Source organism: Scyliorhinus torazame, chromosome 9, assembly GCF_047496885.1.
Source record: "Scyliorhinus torazame isolate Kashiwa2021f chromosome 9, sScyTor2.1, whole genome shotgun sequence".
In the NCBI taxonomy this organism is placed as follows: Eukaryota; Metazoa; Chordata; class Chondrichthyes; order Carcharhiniformes; family Scyliorhinidae; genus Scyliorhinus; species Scyliorhinus torazame.
In genome coordinates this window covers 185,026,835-185,045,130 of record NC_092715.1, presented here as the reverse complement: position 1 = coordinate 185,045,130, position 18,296 = coordinate 185,026,835, and the positions used below count along the sequence as shown (strand labels likewise).

The 18,296-nt window shown below is 53.5% G+C and overlaps 1 protein-coding gene across 4 annotated transcripts in view; it reads right to left on the bottom strand.

Moving 5' to 3' along the window:
• Positions 1 to 15,551: 15,551 nt before the first annotated feature.
• LOC140429626 (probable global transcription activator SNF2L2) overlaps positions 15,552 to 18,296 on the bottom strand; it is a 210,149-nt gene continuing 207,404 nt past the window's right edge. For all 4 annotated transcript variants that reach the window (XM_072516880.1, XM_072516883.1, XM_072516882.1 and 1 more), the window contains one exon: positions 15,552 to 16,149. In XM_072516880.1, coding sequence (XP_072372981.1) covers positions 16,114 to 16,149 — 36 coding nt within the window. In that variant the 3' untranslated portion in view covers positions 15,552 to 16,113. The remainder of the gene's footprint in view (positions 16,150 to 18,296) is intronic.

Sequence of the window (18,296 nt, the reverse complement as noted above, 5' to 3'; positions counted from 1 at the left end):
GTCAGAGGGCAGGAATCACAGGAGTCCACCTCCAGTTCTGCTGTACCGTCTGGGGAACCACGTAGACGTAGTCAAAGGGCCCGTAAGGCCAAACAATTATACACTGAGTAAGTTGGCACGGGTGCAGGGCACAGATGAGTTTTAGGGGCTAGGGCACGTGCATGAACTCCTTTGGTTATTAAAGTCAATGTTACACCTACCGAAGCTGCCTTTGTGCTCTGTCCAAAGTGTGCGGGCGTGTCATGTACGTTGAGCGCAAGTGTGTGTGTGAGGGGTGGTCTTACCTCAGCCCCAGGTGAGTCTGGCCCCTTCCCCCTGGGCCGCCATCAACATCCCCCAGGCAGAGGACGGGACCGTGCGCTGCAGTGTCACAGCCGCATGCAGGGATGGTCCGGGTGGATGGTGGTACTGTGGCCATGGGTCAGACATAGTCCAACGATGTAGAGCCAGGAGCTCATCGGAGGCGGGTTGTCATCATCCTCCATGGCCTGCGATAGACACGCGTCCACCCGCAACTGGGTGAGCCCGGCCCGTTGTGCCGCCGGTGGATCGGCAATTGGGGGTGGGGGGGTGGTGTGCATGCGGGTGGGGTGTGTGGGGTTGGGGAGGGGGGTGAGGGTGCTGGGTGGGTGGATGGGTGGGGGGTGTGGGTGGTCGGCTGTTGTCATGGTGTGCGGTCTGTGGCCATACTACCCGATTCCCACGCCCATCTAGTCAGTGAAGCGGGCGTCTATCAGTCTGTCCCGTGCCCGCTGGGCCAGCCGGTAACGGTGGACAGCCACCCGCCTGTGTCTACCCCGTCTGCCCTGACCATTGCCCCCATCCCCCTCATCTGGGGAGGACTGGGCCTCTTCCTGCTGCTCCTCCACTCCGCCCTCCTCTGCCTGCGGCACATCGCCCCTCTGCTGGGCTATGTTGTGCAGGACGCAGCACACCACAATGATGCGGCCGACCCTATCTGACCGATACTGGAGGGCGCCCCCAGAGAGGTCCAGGCACCTGAAACGCATCTTCAGCACGCCAAAGCACCTCTCGATCACTCCCCTTGTCGCTACATGGGCATCATTGTCGCGGTTCTCCGCCTCATTGCGTGGCCCCCATATAGGCGTCATCAGCCACGATCGCAATGGGTAGCCCCTGTCGCCCAGCAACCAGCCCCTCAGCCGGGGATGGCGTCCCTCGTACATGCCGGGGATGGATGACCGCGACAACACGAATGAGTCGTGTACACTGCCTGGGTGACGGGCGCAGACGTGCAGGATCATCATGCGGTGGTCGCAGACCACCTGTACGTTCATTGAATAGGTCCCCTTCCTATTAGTGAACACGGCCCTGTTCTCTGCAGGTGGCCACACGGCGACGTGCATCCCATCGATCGCGCCCTGGACCATGGGGAACCCGGCAACGGCAGAGAAGCCCACGGCCCGGGCATCTTGGCTGGCCCGGTCCACGGGGAAGCGGATGTAGCGGTGCGCCATGGCATAAAGGGCATCTGTCACTGCCCGGATGCACCGATGCACCGATGTCTGCGATATGCCGGACAGGTCCCCACTCGGTGCCTGGAATGACCCCGTTGCATAAAAGTTCAGGGCCACCGTAACCTTGACGGACACGGGGAGAGGGTGCCCCCGCCAGTGCCACGCGGTGACAGGTGTGCCAGCAGGTGGCAGATGTGTGCCACGGTTTCCCGGCTCATCCGGAGTCTCCTCCTGCATTCCCGGTCCGCAAGGTCCTGGTATGACTGCCGGGGCCGGTACACACGGGGCGCCCTCGGGTGCCTCCGTTGCCGTGGGGCCGCGACGTCCTCCTCCCCCTCCTCGTCCTGTCGGTCAGGTGTCCCTCCAGCCTGGGCGGCTGCCGCCTGCCCCTCTGCGGCAGCCTGCGCCGCCTCTCTAGCACGCTCCTCCTCCTCCTCCTCCTCATCCAGGGCAACATAGACATGAGCGGCTGCCACCACGGCGGCCAACATCGCTGGATGGTCTGAAAACATGACGGCCTGGTGGGGGGGAGGGGAACGACGACATGTCATCATTGCCCATATCCCCTCCTCCCCCCAGCCAGGTGGCATGGACTGCATGGGTCCAACTGTTGGAGGCTGGCACCTAGCCAGGTGGACCAACTCATTTGCCCTCCCATCACCCACCCCGGCACGGACCCCCTCCTCAACCTCCAACCTCCACCCCGGCACGGACCCCCTCCCCAACCTCCACCCCGGCACGGACCCCCTCCCCAACCTCCACCCCAGCACGGACCCCCCCCCCCAACCTCCACCCCGGCACGGACCCCCTCCCCAACCTCCACCCCGGCACGGACCCCCTCCCCAACCTCCACCCCAGCACGGACCCCCCCCCAACCTCCACCCCGGCACGGACCCCCTCCCCAACCTCCACCCCAGCACGGACCCCCCCCAACCTCCACCCCGGCACGGACCCCCTCCCCAACCTCCACCCCGGCATGGACCCCCTCCCCAACCTCCACCCCAGCACGGACCCCCCCCCCAACCTCCATCCCGGCACGGACCCCCTCCCCAACCCCCAACCTCCACCCCGGCATGGACCCCCTCCCCAACCTCCACCCCAGCACGGACCCCCCCCCCAACCTCCACCCCGGCACGGACCCCCTCCCCAACCTCCACCCCAGCACGGACCCCCCCCCCAACCTCCACCCCGGCACGGACCCCCTCCCCAACCCCCAACCTCCACCCCAGCACGGACCCCCTCCCCAACCTCCACCCCAGCACGGACCCCCCCCCCAACCTCCACCCCGGCACGGACCCCCCCCAACCCCCAACCTCCACCCCGGCACGGACCCCCTCCCGGCACTCCCCCGGAGCCCAGCCTACTCTAACCCCCCCCCCCTGCCGCACACACACACAAGCCGAGACACACCTCTCCTCACGCAATCAGTCTGCGGCCACGCCATTTCCTGCCCAGAGCCAACCCCCCAGGCCGTCACTCACCTCCTCGCTGGTCGGCGTGAGCCTGGAGCACCGGGTCACGCCGATGAAAAGGAGGTTTGATTGACGTCGACGTGAACGGTCATCACGTCGACGGGACTTCGGCCCATCCGGAAGGGAGAATATCGGCAGGCCGAAAATCGGCTGCCTTGCGCAGACCCGTGACATTCTCCGCGGAAGCGGCGCCATTAACGCCCCGCCGACTTTTCTCCCTTCGGAGACTTCGGCGGGGGCGGGGGCGGGATTCACGGCGGCCAACGGCCATTCTCCGACCCGGCGGGGGGGTCGGAGAATGACGCCCAAGAAGTTAACCAAGAGCTGTGTTGAAGCTGCATAGGGAGACAGTATGGCCGAGGGCCGGACCCCTGAGGTGGTGGTGCAGCGACCAACGGAGCTAGTGATGCAGGCCATCCAGGATGGTTCTGCCAAGCAGAAGCGGGAATGTTTGGACCCGATTAAAAAATCGATCGTTCGGTTAGTGCATAGATTTGACGCCCAGGATCGGGCGAACCAGAAAGTCGAGAAGGTGCTGGCTGAGCAGGAGGTACATCAAACAGCGGTGGAGCTGGAGGTGGGGATGCTTCGGGACCAGCAGAAAAGGCTACTGGAGAAGGTGGAGGCCCTTGAGAACCGGTCCCGCCGGCAGAACTTAAGAATTGTCGGGCTCCCGGAGGGAGCTGAGAGAGCAGACGCTGGGGCATACGTAGCTGGTATGTTCGAGAAACTGCTGGGGGAGGGGGCATTCCCCCGACCATTGGAGGTGGACAGGACATACAGAACGCTTGCAAGGAAGCCGCGGGCGGGGGACCCTCTGAGGGCAATGGTGGTGAGATTCCATAGGTTCCTGGACAAGGAATGCATTCTTCGGTGGGCCAAACGAACGCAGAGTTGTAAGTGGGACAACAGTATCCTGCGGGTGTACCAGGACCTGAGCGTGGAGGTGGCGAGGAAGAGAGCAAGTTTTAACCAAGTCAAGTCTATTTTCTTCAAGAAGCAGGTGAAGTTCGGTCTGCTGCATCCGGCTCGTCTTTGGGTCACACACGAGGACCAGCATCACCATTTTGAGTCGCCTGATGAGACGCTGGACTTTGCTAAAAGAAAAGGACTGGTGGGGGTCTGAGAACTCTCGAGCTTTGAGACAACGTGTTGGCCTATATTGGGCCCTTTTTTCCCCTTGTTTTTTGGGGGGGTTTGGTTTTCTTTTTTAAATGGGTGATGCCCCTCTTACTGTTTCGTTTCTGTTTGTGGGGTTCTGTATAAGAAAAAGGGGGGGGGGGCAAGTCAATTTTTCGTTTTTGGGTTCTTTTCACGGTGGATGTTGGCAATGTCCCTTTTGTTTTTATTGATGTGCACTTTTGTGGGATGGAGACATGCCTGTTTGAGTTCCGGTGGGTGGTGCTTTTGTTTTTGTGTTTTCATGCTGTTGGGTCTTTGTCTGGGGATTGTTAGATGAGGAAATTTATTTGTATGAGCGGGGGAGGGGGGGGGGGGACAATAGGTGGGAGACTTTATGGTGCCGGAGGGTCACCAAGCTAGCTGGGTGAGCTAGCTCACGGAAGCACATTGGGGGGGTGCATACATTTAGTTTAGCAGATGGGTCTTTGCCCCCCTACTGGGCTGATCACCTGGAATGTTCGGGGGCTAAATGGGCCGGTAAAGAGGGCAAGTGTGTTCGCGCAGCTGAGGTGACTGAAGGCGGACATGGCAATGTTGCAGGAGACGCACCTTAGAGTAGTGGACCAGGTCAGGTTGAGGAAAGGCTGGATCAGTCAGGTTTTTCACTCGGGGCTGGATACAAAGACTAGAGGGGTTGCGATCTTGGTTAATAAGCAGGTTCGTAATTTGAGGCGGGAAGGATAGTCTCGGATGTGGGAGGTCGATATATCATGGTCAGTGGTAGGCTGCAGGGGATGAAGGTAGTGCTGGTCAATGTATATGCGCCAAATTGGGATGACGGGGATTTCATAAAGTGGGTACTAGGGAAGATTCTGGACCTTGTCTTGCACAAGCTGATCATGGGAGGGAATTTTAATACAGTTATTGATCCCGGCCTGGATCGGTCATGCTCGAGAACGGGCAGGGTGCCAGGAATGGCAAAGGAACTGAAAGAGTTCATGGAACAGATGGGGGGGGTGGATCCATGGAGATTTAGGCAGCCGAGGGCGAAGGAATTTTCTTTTTACTCCCACGTACATAAGGTGTACTCTCGGATCGATTTCTTTGTCGTGGGTAGGGCCCTACTGGCTGGGGTGGTGGACACAGGGTACTCGGCGATCACGATCTCGGACTATGCTCCACACTGGGTGGACCTGTAGGTTAGTATGGATAGCAAGCAGCGCCCATAATGGAGGTTGGATGTAGGGCTATTGGCGGACGAAGCGGTGTGCGAGAGGCTGAGGAATTGTATGTTGAACTACCTGCAGGTGAATGATACGGGAGAGGTCGCAGCAGCGGTGGTCTGGGAAGCGCCGAAGGCAGTGGTGAGCTGATTTCACAGGGACAGGACGGATAAGGCAGAGACGGACCGACTGATAAAAGAGATTCTACAAGTTGATAGGAGGTACGCGGAGGCTCCAGAGGCAGTGCTGTTAAGGGAACGCCGGAGGCTACTTACCACAGGGAGGGCAGTGGAACAGCTCAGAAAGGCAAGGGGAGCGATATACGAGCACGGTGAGAAGGCCAGGAGGATGCTTGCACAGCAGCTCAGAAAGAGGGAAGCAGCTAGAGAAATAGGGAAAGTTATTGACGGGTTGGGAACTTAGTTGGGAACTCGGCAGGGGTGAGTAAGGCCTTCCAGGACTTTTATAATAGGTTGTATAGGTCGGAATCCCCTGCGGGGCCAGAGGGGATGAGGCACTTTCTGGAGGGGCTAACTTTCCTGAGGGTGGACGGGGAGCTGGTAGAAGGGCTGGGGGCCCCAATCGGGCTGGAGGAGATAGTGGAGGGTTTGAAGGTCATGCTGTCGGGTAAGGTCCCGGGACCGGATGGGTACCCAGTCGAGTTCTATAAAAGGTTCTCCGGAATATTGGGACCAGTGCTGTTGGAAGATGTTGAACGAGGATAGGGAAAGAGGGGTTTTGTCCCAGACAATGTCACAGTCCATGATCTCGCTAATTCTGAAACGGGACAAGGACCCGGAGCATGTGGGTCTTACAGGCTGATTTCCTTGTTGAACGTAGATGCCAAACTGCTGGCAATAATTTTGGCCTCCAGGATTGAGGACTGTGTACCGGAAGTTATTGTGGTGGATCAGACGGGGTTCGTTAAGGGCAGGCAGCTGGTGACCAATGTGAGAAGGCTGTTAAATGTGATCATGATGCCCCCGGAGAGGAGGCAGGTGGAGGTAGTGGTCGCGATGGATGCGGAGAAAGCTTTTGACCAGGTTGAGTGGGATTATTTATGGGAGGTGTTGGAGCGGTTTGGATTTAGGAGGGGCTTTATTGACTGGGTTAGGTTGCTGTACCGGGCTCCGGTTGCAAGCATACGGACGAATAGGACGATTTTGGACTACTTTAGATTACACTGGGGGGCTTCCGGTTGCGGCGATGCAGAGCTAAGCCGCACGTTTCGGCAGCTCCCACGACAACGGACTTTCGGGCTCTCCAAAGGAGTCCCAACGGAATTTTCTTTGAATTGATCCCATGTGGGAAGGTGCAGTAAGGTCCCCCCTTACGATATATGGCCGAGATCAGCGGTGGAGTGGCGAAAAAAGAGGCTCTGGAGCAGCGGCAACATCGAGGGGGAAAAAGCAAGATGGCGGAGGGCGGAGAGCGAGCAGCATGGGGGCCTGACCAGCAGGAGTTCCTTAAGCGTTATGTGGAGGAGCTGAAAAAGGAGGTGCTGGCGCCAATGCTGTTGGCAATCGAGGGGCTGAAGGAGACCCAGAAGACCCAGGCGGTAGAGCTTCGTGAGGTGAAAGACAAAATGAATGACAACGAGGACGAGATCCTGGGCCTGGCGGTAAAAGTGGAGGCGCATGAGGCGGTGCACAGGAGGTGGGCCGAGAGAATTGAGGTCCTGGAGAACAGGTCGAGGAGGAAGAACCTCCGGATTCTGGGTCTTCCCGAAGGAGTGGAGGGAGCTGATGCCGGGGCGTATGTGAGCACGATGCTCCATGCGCTGATGGGAGCGGAGGCCCCTCCGACCCCCCTGGAGCTGGAAGGGGCTCACCGGGTCCTGGCGAGGAGACCCAAGGCTGATGAGCCACCAAGGGCGATAGTGGCAAGGTTCCATCGCTTCGTGGACAAAGAAAGTGTGCTGAGATGGGCCAAGAAGGTGCGGAGCAGTAGATAGGAGAACGCGGTGATCAAAGTATACCAGGATTGGAGCGCGGAGGTGGCAAGGGGGAGAGCTGGCTTCAACCGGGCCAAGGTGGTGCTGCATAAAAAAAGTGTCAGGTTCGGCATGCTGCAGCCTGCGCGGCTGTGGGTCACTTATCAGGACCGACACCATTATTTTGAAACGCCAAAAGAGGCTTGGACCTTTATTCAGACGGAAAAACTGGACTTGAACTGAGGGGATGTGGTTGTGGGGTTATAAATATGGGTAAAGAATACTCCATGGGTGGGATGATGGATGGGGATGTGGGTAGAGCTCTGGTTAAAATTCCTAAAATTTCCTTTTTTTTCTTTTCTGTAGACGAGATGATGATGATGGGGAATGTGGGCGTCGGTGCTGGAGGGAAGTGAGACTCGGGGATGAGGGAACTGGGATAATGGCCGCAACAGGAGCTGCGCCACAGGGGGCGGGGCTGGTTCAGGAAAGCACGGGTTCTTTCCCGCGCAAAAAAGGAGGAGGGGGATGGAGGAAGGTAAGGAGGAGAGACTCCCACACGGGGAGATCAACGGGAAGGCGGGGGAAGCCGGGGTCAGCAGAAGTCAGCTGACTCACGGAAGTAATATGGGGGGAGCAAAAGAGCTAGATATGGATCTGGCGGGGGAGGGAAGGGGGGGGATTCTAGGGTTGCTGTTGCACTCTCCGAGGGGGGAACTGAAAATGGACGAGGTGGTCGGGGCGGGGGTTCCCCGCCTGGGGGACTGGAGGGTGCGGGAGGCGCGAGCACGGGACTGGCCTAAGATAGGAGATGGCTAGTCGGCGGGGGGGGCGGGGGCAGTAACCCCCCCAATCCGGCTGATCACGTGAAATGTGAGAGGCCTAAATGGGCCGGTTAAGAGGGCCCGAGTGTTCGCGCACCTAAAGGGACTGAAGGCAGACGTGGTCATGCTTCAAGAGACACACCTGAAGGTGGCAGATCAGGTCAGGTTAAGGAAGGGATGGGTGGGACAGGTGTTCCATTCGGGACTGGATGCGAAGAATAGAGGGGTGGCAATACTGGTGGGAAAGCGGGTGTCGTTTGAGGCCAAGAACATAGTAGCGGACCAGGGAGGCCGATACGTGATGGTGAGTGGTAGGTTGCAGGGGACGGAGGTGGTACTGGTGAATGTATATGCCCCGAACTGGGACGATGCTGGATTCATGAAACGGATGTTGGGGCGTATTTCAGACCTGGAGGTAGGGAGCTTGATAATGGGTGGGGATTTTAACACGGTGCTGGACCCAGCATTAGATCGCTCCAGATCTAGGACGGGGAAGAGGCCGGCGGCGGCCAAGGTGCTTAGGGGGTTTATGGCCCAGATGGGGGGAATGGATCCGTGGAGATTTGCCAGGCCTTTGGCCAGAGAATTTTCCTTTTTCTCCCACGTACATAAGGCCTACTCCCGGATAGATTTTTTTGTTCTGGGCAGGGCATTGATCCCGAAAGTGGAGGGAACGGAGTATTCGGCCATAGCCATTTCAGACTATGCCCCGCATTGGGTGGAGTTAGAGCTGGGAGAGGAGAGGGACCAACGCCCGTTGTGGAGGTTGGATGTGGGACTGCTGGCAGACGAGGAAGTGTGCGGGAGGGTGCGGGGGTGCATTGAAAGGTATCTGGAGGCCAACAACAACGGGGAGGTGCAGGTGGGAGTAGTATGGGAGGTGCTGAAGGCGGTGGTCAAGGGAGAGTTAATCTCCATCAGGGCTCATAGGGTGAAGAGAGAGGGCAGGGAAAGGGAGAGGTTAGTGGGGGAGATTTTATGGGTGGACAGGAGCTACGCAGAGGCTCCTGATGGGGGACTGCTTAGGGAGAGACAAAGTCACCAGACGGAGTTCGACCGGTTGACCACAGGGAAGGCAGAGGCAGTGGAGGAAGGCACAGGGGGCGATATATGAATATGGGGAGAAGGCGAGCCGGATGCTGGCACATCAGCTCCGTAAGAGGAGGGCAGCGAGGGAAATAGACGGAGTCAAAGATGGCAGGGGAACTACGGTGCGGAGTGCGGGGAAAGTGAATGAGGCTTTTAAGGCCTTTTACGAGGAACTGTATAGGTCCCAGCCACCAGGGGGAAAAGAGGGGATGCGGCGATTCTTGGACCAATTGAGGTTCCCAAGGGTGGAGGAGCAGGAGGTGGCTGGTTTGGGGGCGCCAATTGGGGTGGAGGAGCTGGTTAAAGGACTGGGGAGCATGCAGGCAGGGAAGGCCCCGGGGCCGTATGGGTTCCCGGTGGGGTTTTATAGGCAGTATGTAGACCTGTTAGCCCCGTTGCTGGTAAGGACCTTCAATGAAGCAAGGGAGGGGGGGGGGGGCCCTGCCCCCGACAATGTCGGAGGCGACGATCTCTTTGATCTTAAAGCGGGATAAGGACCCACTACAATGTGGGTCGTATAGACCGATCTCGCTCCTTAATGTAGATGCTAAGTTGCTGGCAAAAATGTTGGCCACGAGGGTTGAGGACTGTGTCCCGGGGGTGATTCACGAGGACCAGACGGGATTCGTAGGCAGTTAAATACTAATGTGTGAAGGCTCCAAAACGTGATAATGATGCCATCGATGGAGGGAGAAGCGGAGATAGTGACAGCCATGGACGTGGAGAAAGCCTTTGATCGGGTAGAGTGTGAGTATCTCTGGGAAGTGTTGAGGAGGTTTGGGTTCAGGGGAGGGTTTATCAGTTGGGTTAAGCTCCTGTATAAAGCCCCGGTGGCGAGTGTGGTCACGAACCGGCGGAGGTCGGAGTATTTCCGGCTGTATCGAGGGACGAGGCAGGGGTGCCCCCTGTCCCCGCTGCTGTTTGCATTAGCAATTGAACCTTTGGCCATGGCGTTAAGGGAGTCGTGGAAATGGAAGGGGGTGGTTCGAAGGGGAGAGGAACATCGAGTGTCGCTGTACGCAGACGACCTGTTGCTGTATGTGACGGATCCAGTGGAGGGGATGGTTGAGGTAATGCAGATCCTACGGGTGTTTGGAGACTTTTCGGGCTATAAGCTCAATGTGGGAAAGAGTGAGCTCTTTGTGATCCATCCGGGGACCAGGGAAGAGGGATAGACGACTACCATCGAGGAGGGCGGAAAGGAGCTTTCGATATTTGGGGATTGAGGTAGCTAGGAGCTGGGGGGCACTGCACAAACTTAATTTGACACAGTTGGTGGAACAGATGGAGGAGGATTTTAAAAGGTGGGACATGTTGACACTCTCGCTGGCGGGTAGGGTACAGTAGGTTAAAATGGTGGTCCTCCCGAGATTTCATTTTGTATTCCAATGCCTCCCAATTGTGATTACTAAGGCCTTTTTTAAGAGGGTAAGCAGGAGCATTATGGGATTTGTGTGGGCGAGCAAGACCCCGCGGATAAGGAGGGGGATCTTGGAGCGTGGCAGAGATAGAGGAGGGTTGGCGTTGCCGAATTTGGGTGGTTACTATTGGGCAGCCAACATGGCAATGATCCGTAAGTGGGTGATGGAGGGAGAGGGGGCGGCGTGGAAGAGGTTGGAGATGGCGTCCTGCAAAGGAATGAGCCTGGGGGCGCTGGTGATGGCACCGCTGCCGCTCTCGCCGACAAGGTACACCACGAGCCCAGTGGTGGCGGCAACGCTAAAGATCTGGGGGCAGTGGAGATGGCACAGAGGTGCGAAGGGAACCTCGGTGTGGTCCCCGATCAGAGACAACCATTGGTTTGTCCCAGGAAGGATGGACGGGGGTTTCAGAGCTGGCATCGGGCAGGGATTAGAAGAATGGGGGACCTGTTCATTGACGGGACGTTTGCGAGCTTAGGGGCGCTTGAGGAGAAGTTTGGGCTACCCCCGGGAAACGCTTTCAGGCTCATGCAAGTGAGGGCGTTTGTGAGGCGGCAGGTGAGGGAATTTCCGCTACTCCCGGCACAGGGGATTCAAGATAGGGTGATTTCGGGCGTATGGGTGGGAGAGGGCAAGGTGTCGGTGATATACCAGGAGATGAAAGAAGAGGGGGAGGCTTTGGTAGAGGAGCTGAAGGGTAAATGGGAGGAGCAGTTGGGGGAGGAGATTGAGGAGGGGCTATGGGCTGATGCCCTAAGTAGGGTTAATTTCTCTTCTGCGTGTGCCAGGCTTAGCCTGATGCAATTTAAGGTGGCTCATAGAGCACATATGACGGGGGCGAGGCTGAGTAGGTTCTCTGGGGTGGAGGACAGATGTGGGAGGTGCTCAGGAAGTCCGGCGAACCATGTCCATATGTTTTGGTAATGCCCGGCACTGGAGGGGAGTGGCAGGAACAGTATCTAAGGTGGTGAAAGTCTGGGTCAAGACAAGCTGGGGGCTAGCACTATTTGGAGTAGTGGACGAGCCGGGAGTGCAGGAGGCGAAAGAGGCTGTTATTCTGGCCTTTGCGTCCCTAGTAGCCCGGCGAAGGATCTTGCTAATGTGGAAGGAGGCGAAGCCCCCCAGCGTGGAGGCCTGGATAAATGATATGGCAGGGTTTATCAAGTTGGAAAGAATAAAGTTTGCCTTCAGAGGGTCTGCGCAGGGGTTCTACAGGCGGTGGCAACCGTTCCTAGACCATCTCGCGGAGCGTTAGATGAAGGTCGGACAGCAGCAACAGCAACCACCCAGGGGGGGGAACATCATTCGTTGGGGGGGGGGGGTGTCTGGGGTGCATTTGAGCGAGAAAACACATGAATGATCCGGAAACTGACATGTATGGGAAGAATCCAATGTACAAAGTTCTGTATCTTATTGACTTGCCATGTTCATGTCTTGCCACGCGAGTTCTCTTTCTTTTCTTTGTTACGGGGGGGGGGTGGTTGTTTTTTGTAAGGTGGAAAATATTGTTGAAAAATTCTTAATAAAAACGTATTAAAAAAAAAAATAGATTACACTTGGGGACGAGACAAGGTAGCCCCCTCTCCCCACTGTTGTTCGCGCTGGCTATAGAGCCACTGGCAATTGCTCTGAGGGCCTCAAGGGGCTGGTCCAGGGTGGGGGTTGAGCACAGAGTCTCGCTGTATGCGGATGACCTGCCCTTGAATGTCTCAGACCCAAGGGAGGGGATGGAAGAAATTATGGGAATTCGGACGTTTTTCAGGGTATAAACTCAATATGGGGAAGAGGGAGATGTTTGTGGTCCAGGCGAGGGGTCAGGAGAGGCAACTAGGGGAATTGCCGTTCAGAGTTGTAGGTGACAGTTCCAGGTACCTAGGTATCCAAGTGGCGAGGGATTGGGACCGGCTTCACAAATTAAATTTGGCCCAGCTGGTGGATCAGATGAAGGAGGTTTTCTGGAGATGGGATGTGCTCCCGTTGTCTCTGGCGGGCAGAGATCAAATGGTAAAAATGACGGTCCTCCCAAGATTCCTCTTCGTTTTTCAATGCCTCCCCATCTTCATTCCGCGCTACTCTTTTAAGCGGGTCAATAAAGTTATTGTGGGCTTTGTGTGTGTGTGTGTGTGGGGGGGGGGGGGCGCAAGTCCCCGCAAGGGAAGAGGGCAATGCTCAAGTGGAATTGGGGAGATGGCGGGCTGGCGCTGCTGAATTTCAGCAATTATTACTGGGCAGCTATTATAGCCATGGTGAGGAGGTGGCTGGGAGGGGGAAGAGAGAGAGCCGGCGTGGGTGCGCATGGAGGCGGCTTCTTGCAAGGGCACAAGTCTGGGGGCGTTGGGAACAGCGCCTCTGCCATTTCCGCCGGCGCGGCACTCCACCAGTCCAATGGTGGTGGCGGCCCCCGAGAGTCTGGGGACAGTGGAGACGACATGTGGGAGCTGAAGCAAAAGTGGGAGGAGGAGATGGGGGAAGAGTTCGAGGAGGGCCTTTGGGCGGACGCACTGAGTAGGGTCACCGCGACCACAACATGTGCCAGGCTCAGCCTGATCCAATTTAAAGTCGTTCACCGGACTCACATGACAGTGGCCTGGATGAGCAGATTCTTTGGGGTGGAAAACAGATGTGCCAAATGTGCGGGGGGGGGGGGGCCAGCGAACCATGTCCACATGTTCTGGGCATGTCCAAAGCTGAGGGGATTTTGGCAGGGGTTTGCCAACGCCATGTCCAAGGTATTAAATACGAGGGTGGCGCTGAGTCCAGAGGTGGCGATTTTCGGGGTGTCGCAGGATCCAGGAATCCAGGAGAAAGAGGCAGATGTTCTGGCCTTTGCTTCCCTGGTAGCCCAGGAGGCGGATATTACTGGCATGGAGGGACTCGAAGCCCCCGAAATCGGAGACCTGGCTATAGGACATGGCTGGCTTCCTCTGACTGGAGAAAATTAAGTTCGCCATGAGAGGATTAGGGTTCGCCTGGAGGTGCCAACCATTCGTCGACTTCTTCGCAGAGAATTAACCGTCAGCAGAAGGAGGTGGGGGGGGTGTTAGGCTAGCGTAGATTAGGAGGGTAGGTAATGATGGGACCTGTGGGAGAGGGAGGTGGTGTTTGCACTATGTTAATAGTATCCTTGTTATGTACATCGTTTGTTTTGTTGCTGTTACAATGCCAAAGAAATACCTCAATAAACTGTTTATTAAAAAAAAGAAATAGTCATTGGTTAGCATGTGGTGACACAAATTTCACTCATCAGCCCAAGTCTGATTATTGTCCAGGTCTTGCTGCATTTTTTCCATGCTCCAATGCCACCACCGGTTACCAGTTGCCAGCACAGTAAGAAGTACTTTTACCATTATTTCATGGGCGCCTCAAAATGGAGACAAATGTTTGTTCTCCTTGAAGCCTCACCAGTAGCCACCTCTCTTGATGGCACTAGCGAAGTTTCAGACCTGCGAGTGGGCTGGGCTGACAACATGGAGAGCCAGCCAACCATCTGTAATGAAATAGCAACCTTTTAATTGCAGCTACCAGGACGTCTTGCTGACTGCCTGCATAGGTTGGAACCTGCATATGGTCCAAATGTCAGATCACATTGTGTTCTGGGGAAATCCTGGCTGAAATCTCAATCCTTTTCAACCAAGGTAGCCCCTTTTAAAATTGTGAAAAGAGAGATAGTAGGCAGCTACTGAAGATGGTAATACTAAGCATCTGGAATGTTTGTGAAGGAAAAGGCCTTATGGCCTTTCATGGTGTGTTTAGTGCTTGCCAACATTCTGTTACCTTGTGAGATTGATTAAGAAAAGCCTGAAAATAAATGTTCTCAGTTCAGATGTGATGAACTTTCCCCACTGCAGATAAACTGCACAGATATGGAACCTCAACCAGCAGCATAGAACATACAGGACAAACAAGTGTTTGGTACAGGCAAAGCCTGGGGCAGAGGGGGCATGGTGGTGGTCACTGGATAATAATCAACATTATTCCTGGAATTCTTTCCTCTGATTATCTGGATTGAAATTTAAAAAAAAACATTGCGTTATGTACAGCATGTGGATTCACATTGTATTACATTAATACCTCTGATAGGGCACAGTCCTGTAAAATAAAGTTGACACTGGAATGGTGTTGGAAAGTTAATACGATAATACTGTAACAAGTGATATTTAAAGTCAAATTAAAAACGTAAGAAATGATACATGACATTCTGTGGATTTATGTTTTATTGGCAAGTTTAAAATACAGATTTATCTCACATATTGATAGATCAAAACTTTTACAAGCAATTACAATTATGAGTAAACACAAGGAAATCAATTACAAATTAAAATTATAACCACAAATTGAATTAAAATTATTTAAATATCCCAATAATGAACCATCACCCCTCATGCAATCAAGCTATATTTAATTTTAGCATCTCTGGGGTTTCTTCCTAAATAACTGTCAAAAGAAGCTTGTATTTTATGAAAGATGATCTTTGAGTTCAAGTGGAAAATCATTTACTCTTGTCATTTTTTTTTTGCTCGCAATAAGTTAGTTCAACATCTGGCAAACTGAGGGAGTGGACTCAACACATTCAAATCTTAAGTAAAAGCATCAGTAAACAGCTTAAGACCAGAGTGTTTCATATAATGAAGCATATTCTATCGATAAATATCAGGTTTTAAGAAAACATGGTATTTCAGCTCCTCCCACAAAGTAAAATTTCACAAAGCTATTCAGATGACAGAATGTTGTTTAATTGCCATCCATTTCCACAAACTTCAAATCAACTTGGTACGCAGTACTCTCATCTGTGCAATCTCTTTTACACAAGGTCTAAAAGTAATTCACAAATCACAAAATACAGTTTTACAATTCTTTCAAGAGATGAACTTTAACTAACCTTGACCTCAATTGTGGCAATATAAATAACATTTCAGGATTCCCCATGAAGTATCCTAACCTTGCTAAATTCCTAATTAGTGCTTAAATAAACACAGACAAAAAACTTCACTCTTTACAACTGAATTAGATTTTATTTGCCTTGGGCAATCAGATACACCAAAGACATTGTGCAAAGAAAGCAAGAATTAAGTACACTTAAGGAAAAGCTTATTACCAGCACTGGTTGCAAAACAATATTTTCAAAACAAATTGAACTAAAGGGGGATGTGCATAATGATACAAATTTTCCACTTGAATTATATTTGTCAGGATTTAAAGCTGTGGAGACATTGACCTTTAGGAACACAAAAAAAGCTATGGCATGTTTTAATGTATATATAAACTGATACAATTCAAAAAGCATTTTTATTCAATTTAACAAGCATAAAGCAAATATATGGTGATGCAAACAGATGTATACTTAGGAAATCATTTTACTGCAGTCAAGCCTACATAAAACTAAACTAAAGATTATACTGTTCTACTAACAGATTTACTTTTCAGATAAAGGACAAGCTTGGGGAAGGATAAAGGAGGGGAGGAGGAATTATTGATAGCTGTGCAACAAAACAGTTGATAAAGTTACTGAAACAAGGACTTGTCCATGAAGCAATTCACATTTTTTATTAAATCATTCATCTTCACTTCCACTGATATCAGACTGGTCCTGGGAAGGAAAGAAAATGAACAATTTACTAAATTTGACAGAGCATTTTCATAAGAAATGTTCTTTAAATCTGGGGGCAAGGCCTCATTGCAGCTTCAGTTTTGCCAGTTTGATAGATACATTTGTTTATCTCTAAAAAAAAAAATGCAGCTGAATTCTCAAAATATCACATCCAGAACAATTGCTTCCATATCCTTTAAAGCAGTTTAGCTGGCATTATAGTTTTCACATTTAAAACTAAATTATGCATAAAATATGCACATTCGAGTTTTCTTGAGTTGCAACAGTCTGCCAAATGGTACCACAAGCAGATATTTAATGCACATACGGCTGCTTTGGCAAAATGGATATTTCAGGAAACATTGGCATTCCACGTAATCTTTGGTAGACTTATTCCTAATGCCAAATCATGGCCAAAGTTAAAACTGGAAAGAAATGGGATGTCAGAATTCTTTTCATGCAATTTCATCTGAGCAAATCAAATTACTGATAACATTAATCCTAGCTATTAGTACTTCAGAACTAGAAGAAAAATAAGCTGTTTTGAAAATGAACCATCTTGCAGAAAGGTGGCTATATAGGAATCTCTGAAAAATCATACTTACTTGGACAGTTCTGCTGAAACTTATTTTCATAGCTCTCAGGTGCATGAATATTCCCAATATTTATCAGATTTGTTTGAATCAAATGGCTTTATCTCAAAATTAGCAGTTTTGTACTGTAAATGCTCAAATGCACAGGAATCAAGCAATTTAAAACAAAGCATTTAATTGAATGCAACGGAAACTGGAGCATTAACAAGTGCATTTCTAGATGACTTGCTACTGTGTAAGTTGTAATTAACATGCTTAATGTTAACATTTGATTCAGAGATCTGAAATGCTGTCTTCCTCCCATTGAAAATTATATGGAAAGGGAGGAGAGTGATCAAGAACTGCCAACATGGGACTTCCGGTTGCGGCAATGCGGAGCTAAGCCGCACGATTCGGCAGCTCCCGCGACTACGGACTTTCGGGCTCGCTAGAGGAGCCCCAACGGAATTTTTTTTACAGACAACCCGTGGGGAAGAGGAGAGAGAGGTCCCCTACCGACTTTTATGGACCGGACCCGAAGTGCCACGGCCAGAAAAGCGGCATTGGAGCAGCGGGAGAAGCGAGGGAAAAAAAACAAAATGGCGGCGGCCGGGGACAAAGAGGAGATGCAGGAATTCATCAAGCGCTGCTTCGAGGAGCTGAGTAAGGAGATGCTGGCGCTTATGCTGGCGGTAATCGAAGGCCTAGGGATAACCCAGAAGGCCCACGAGGTGAAGATCCAGGAGGTCCAGAAAAGAGTGAGGGAGAATGAGGACGAGCTCTTGGGCCTGGCGGTGAGAGTGGAGCGGCACGAGGTGCTACACAAGAAGTGGGCGGGAAGACTCGAAGACCTGGAGAACAGGTCGAGGAGAAATAATCTGAGGATCCTGGGTCTCCCAGAAGGAGTGGAGTGGGCTGATACCGCGGCATACGCGGGCACGATGATGGGTGCGGAGGCCCCTTCGAGGGCAATGGAGCTGGACGGGGTGCACTGGGTGCTGGCGAGGAAGCCCAAGGCAACTGAGCCGCCAAGGGCGATGGTGGTGAGATTTCACCGGACGGCGGGGGACGCCGTCAAAGGGACGGCGGGGGAAGCCAGGGTCAGCAGCTGTCAGCTGACTTACGGGAGTGATATGGGAGGAGCAAAAAAGCTAGACAGGGGTCTAGTGGGGGGGAGGGGAGGGGGGGAAAAAAAGGGTTGCTGCTGCACTGGCTGAAATGGAATGGGACACAGAAGAGGTGGTTGGGACGGAGGTCCCCCGGCTGGGGGACTGGAGGGCGAGGGAGACGCGGACACGGGACTGGCCCAGAAAAGGAGATGGCTAGTCGGCGGGGGGGGGGGGGGGCGCGGTGAGAGCCCCTCCAATCCGGCTGATAACGTGGAACGCGAGGGGCCTGAATGGGCCGGTGAAGGGGGCTCGAGTGTTCGCGCACTTGAAGGGACTGAAGGCAGACGTGGCTATGCTCCAAGAAACACACCTGAAGGTGGCGGACCAGGTCAGGTTAAGAAGGGGATGGGTAGGACAGGTATTTCACTCGGGACTGGACGCGAAAAATAGGGGGGTGGCAATTTTG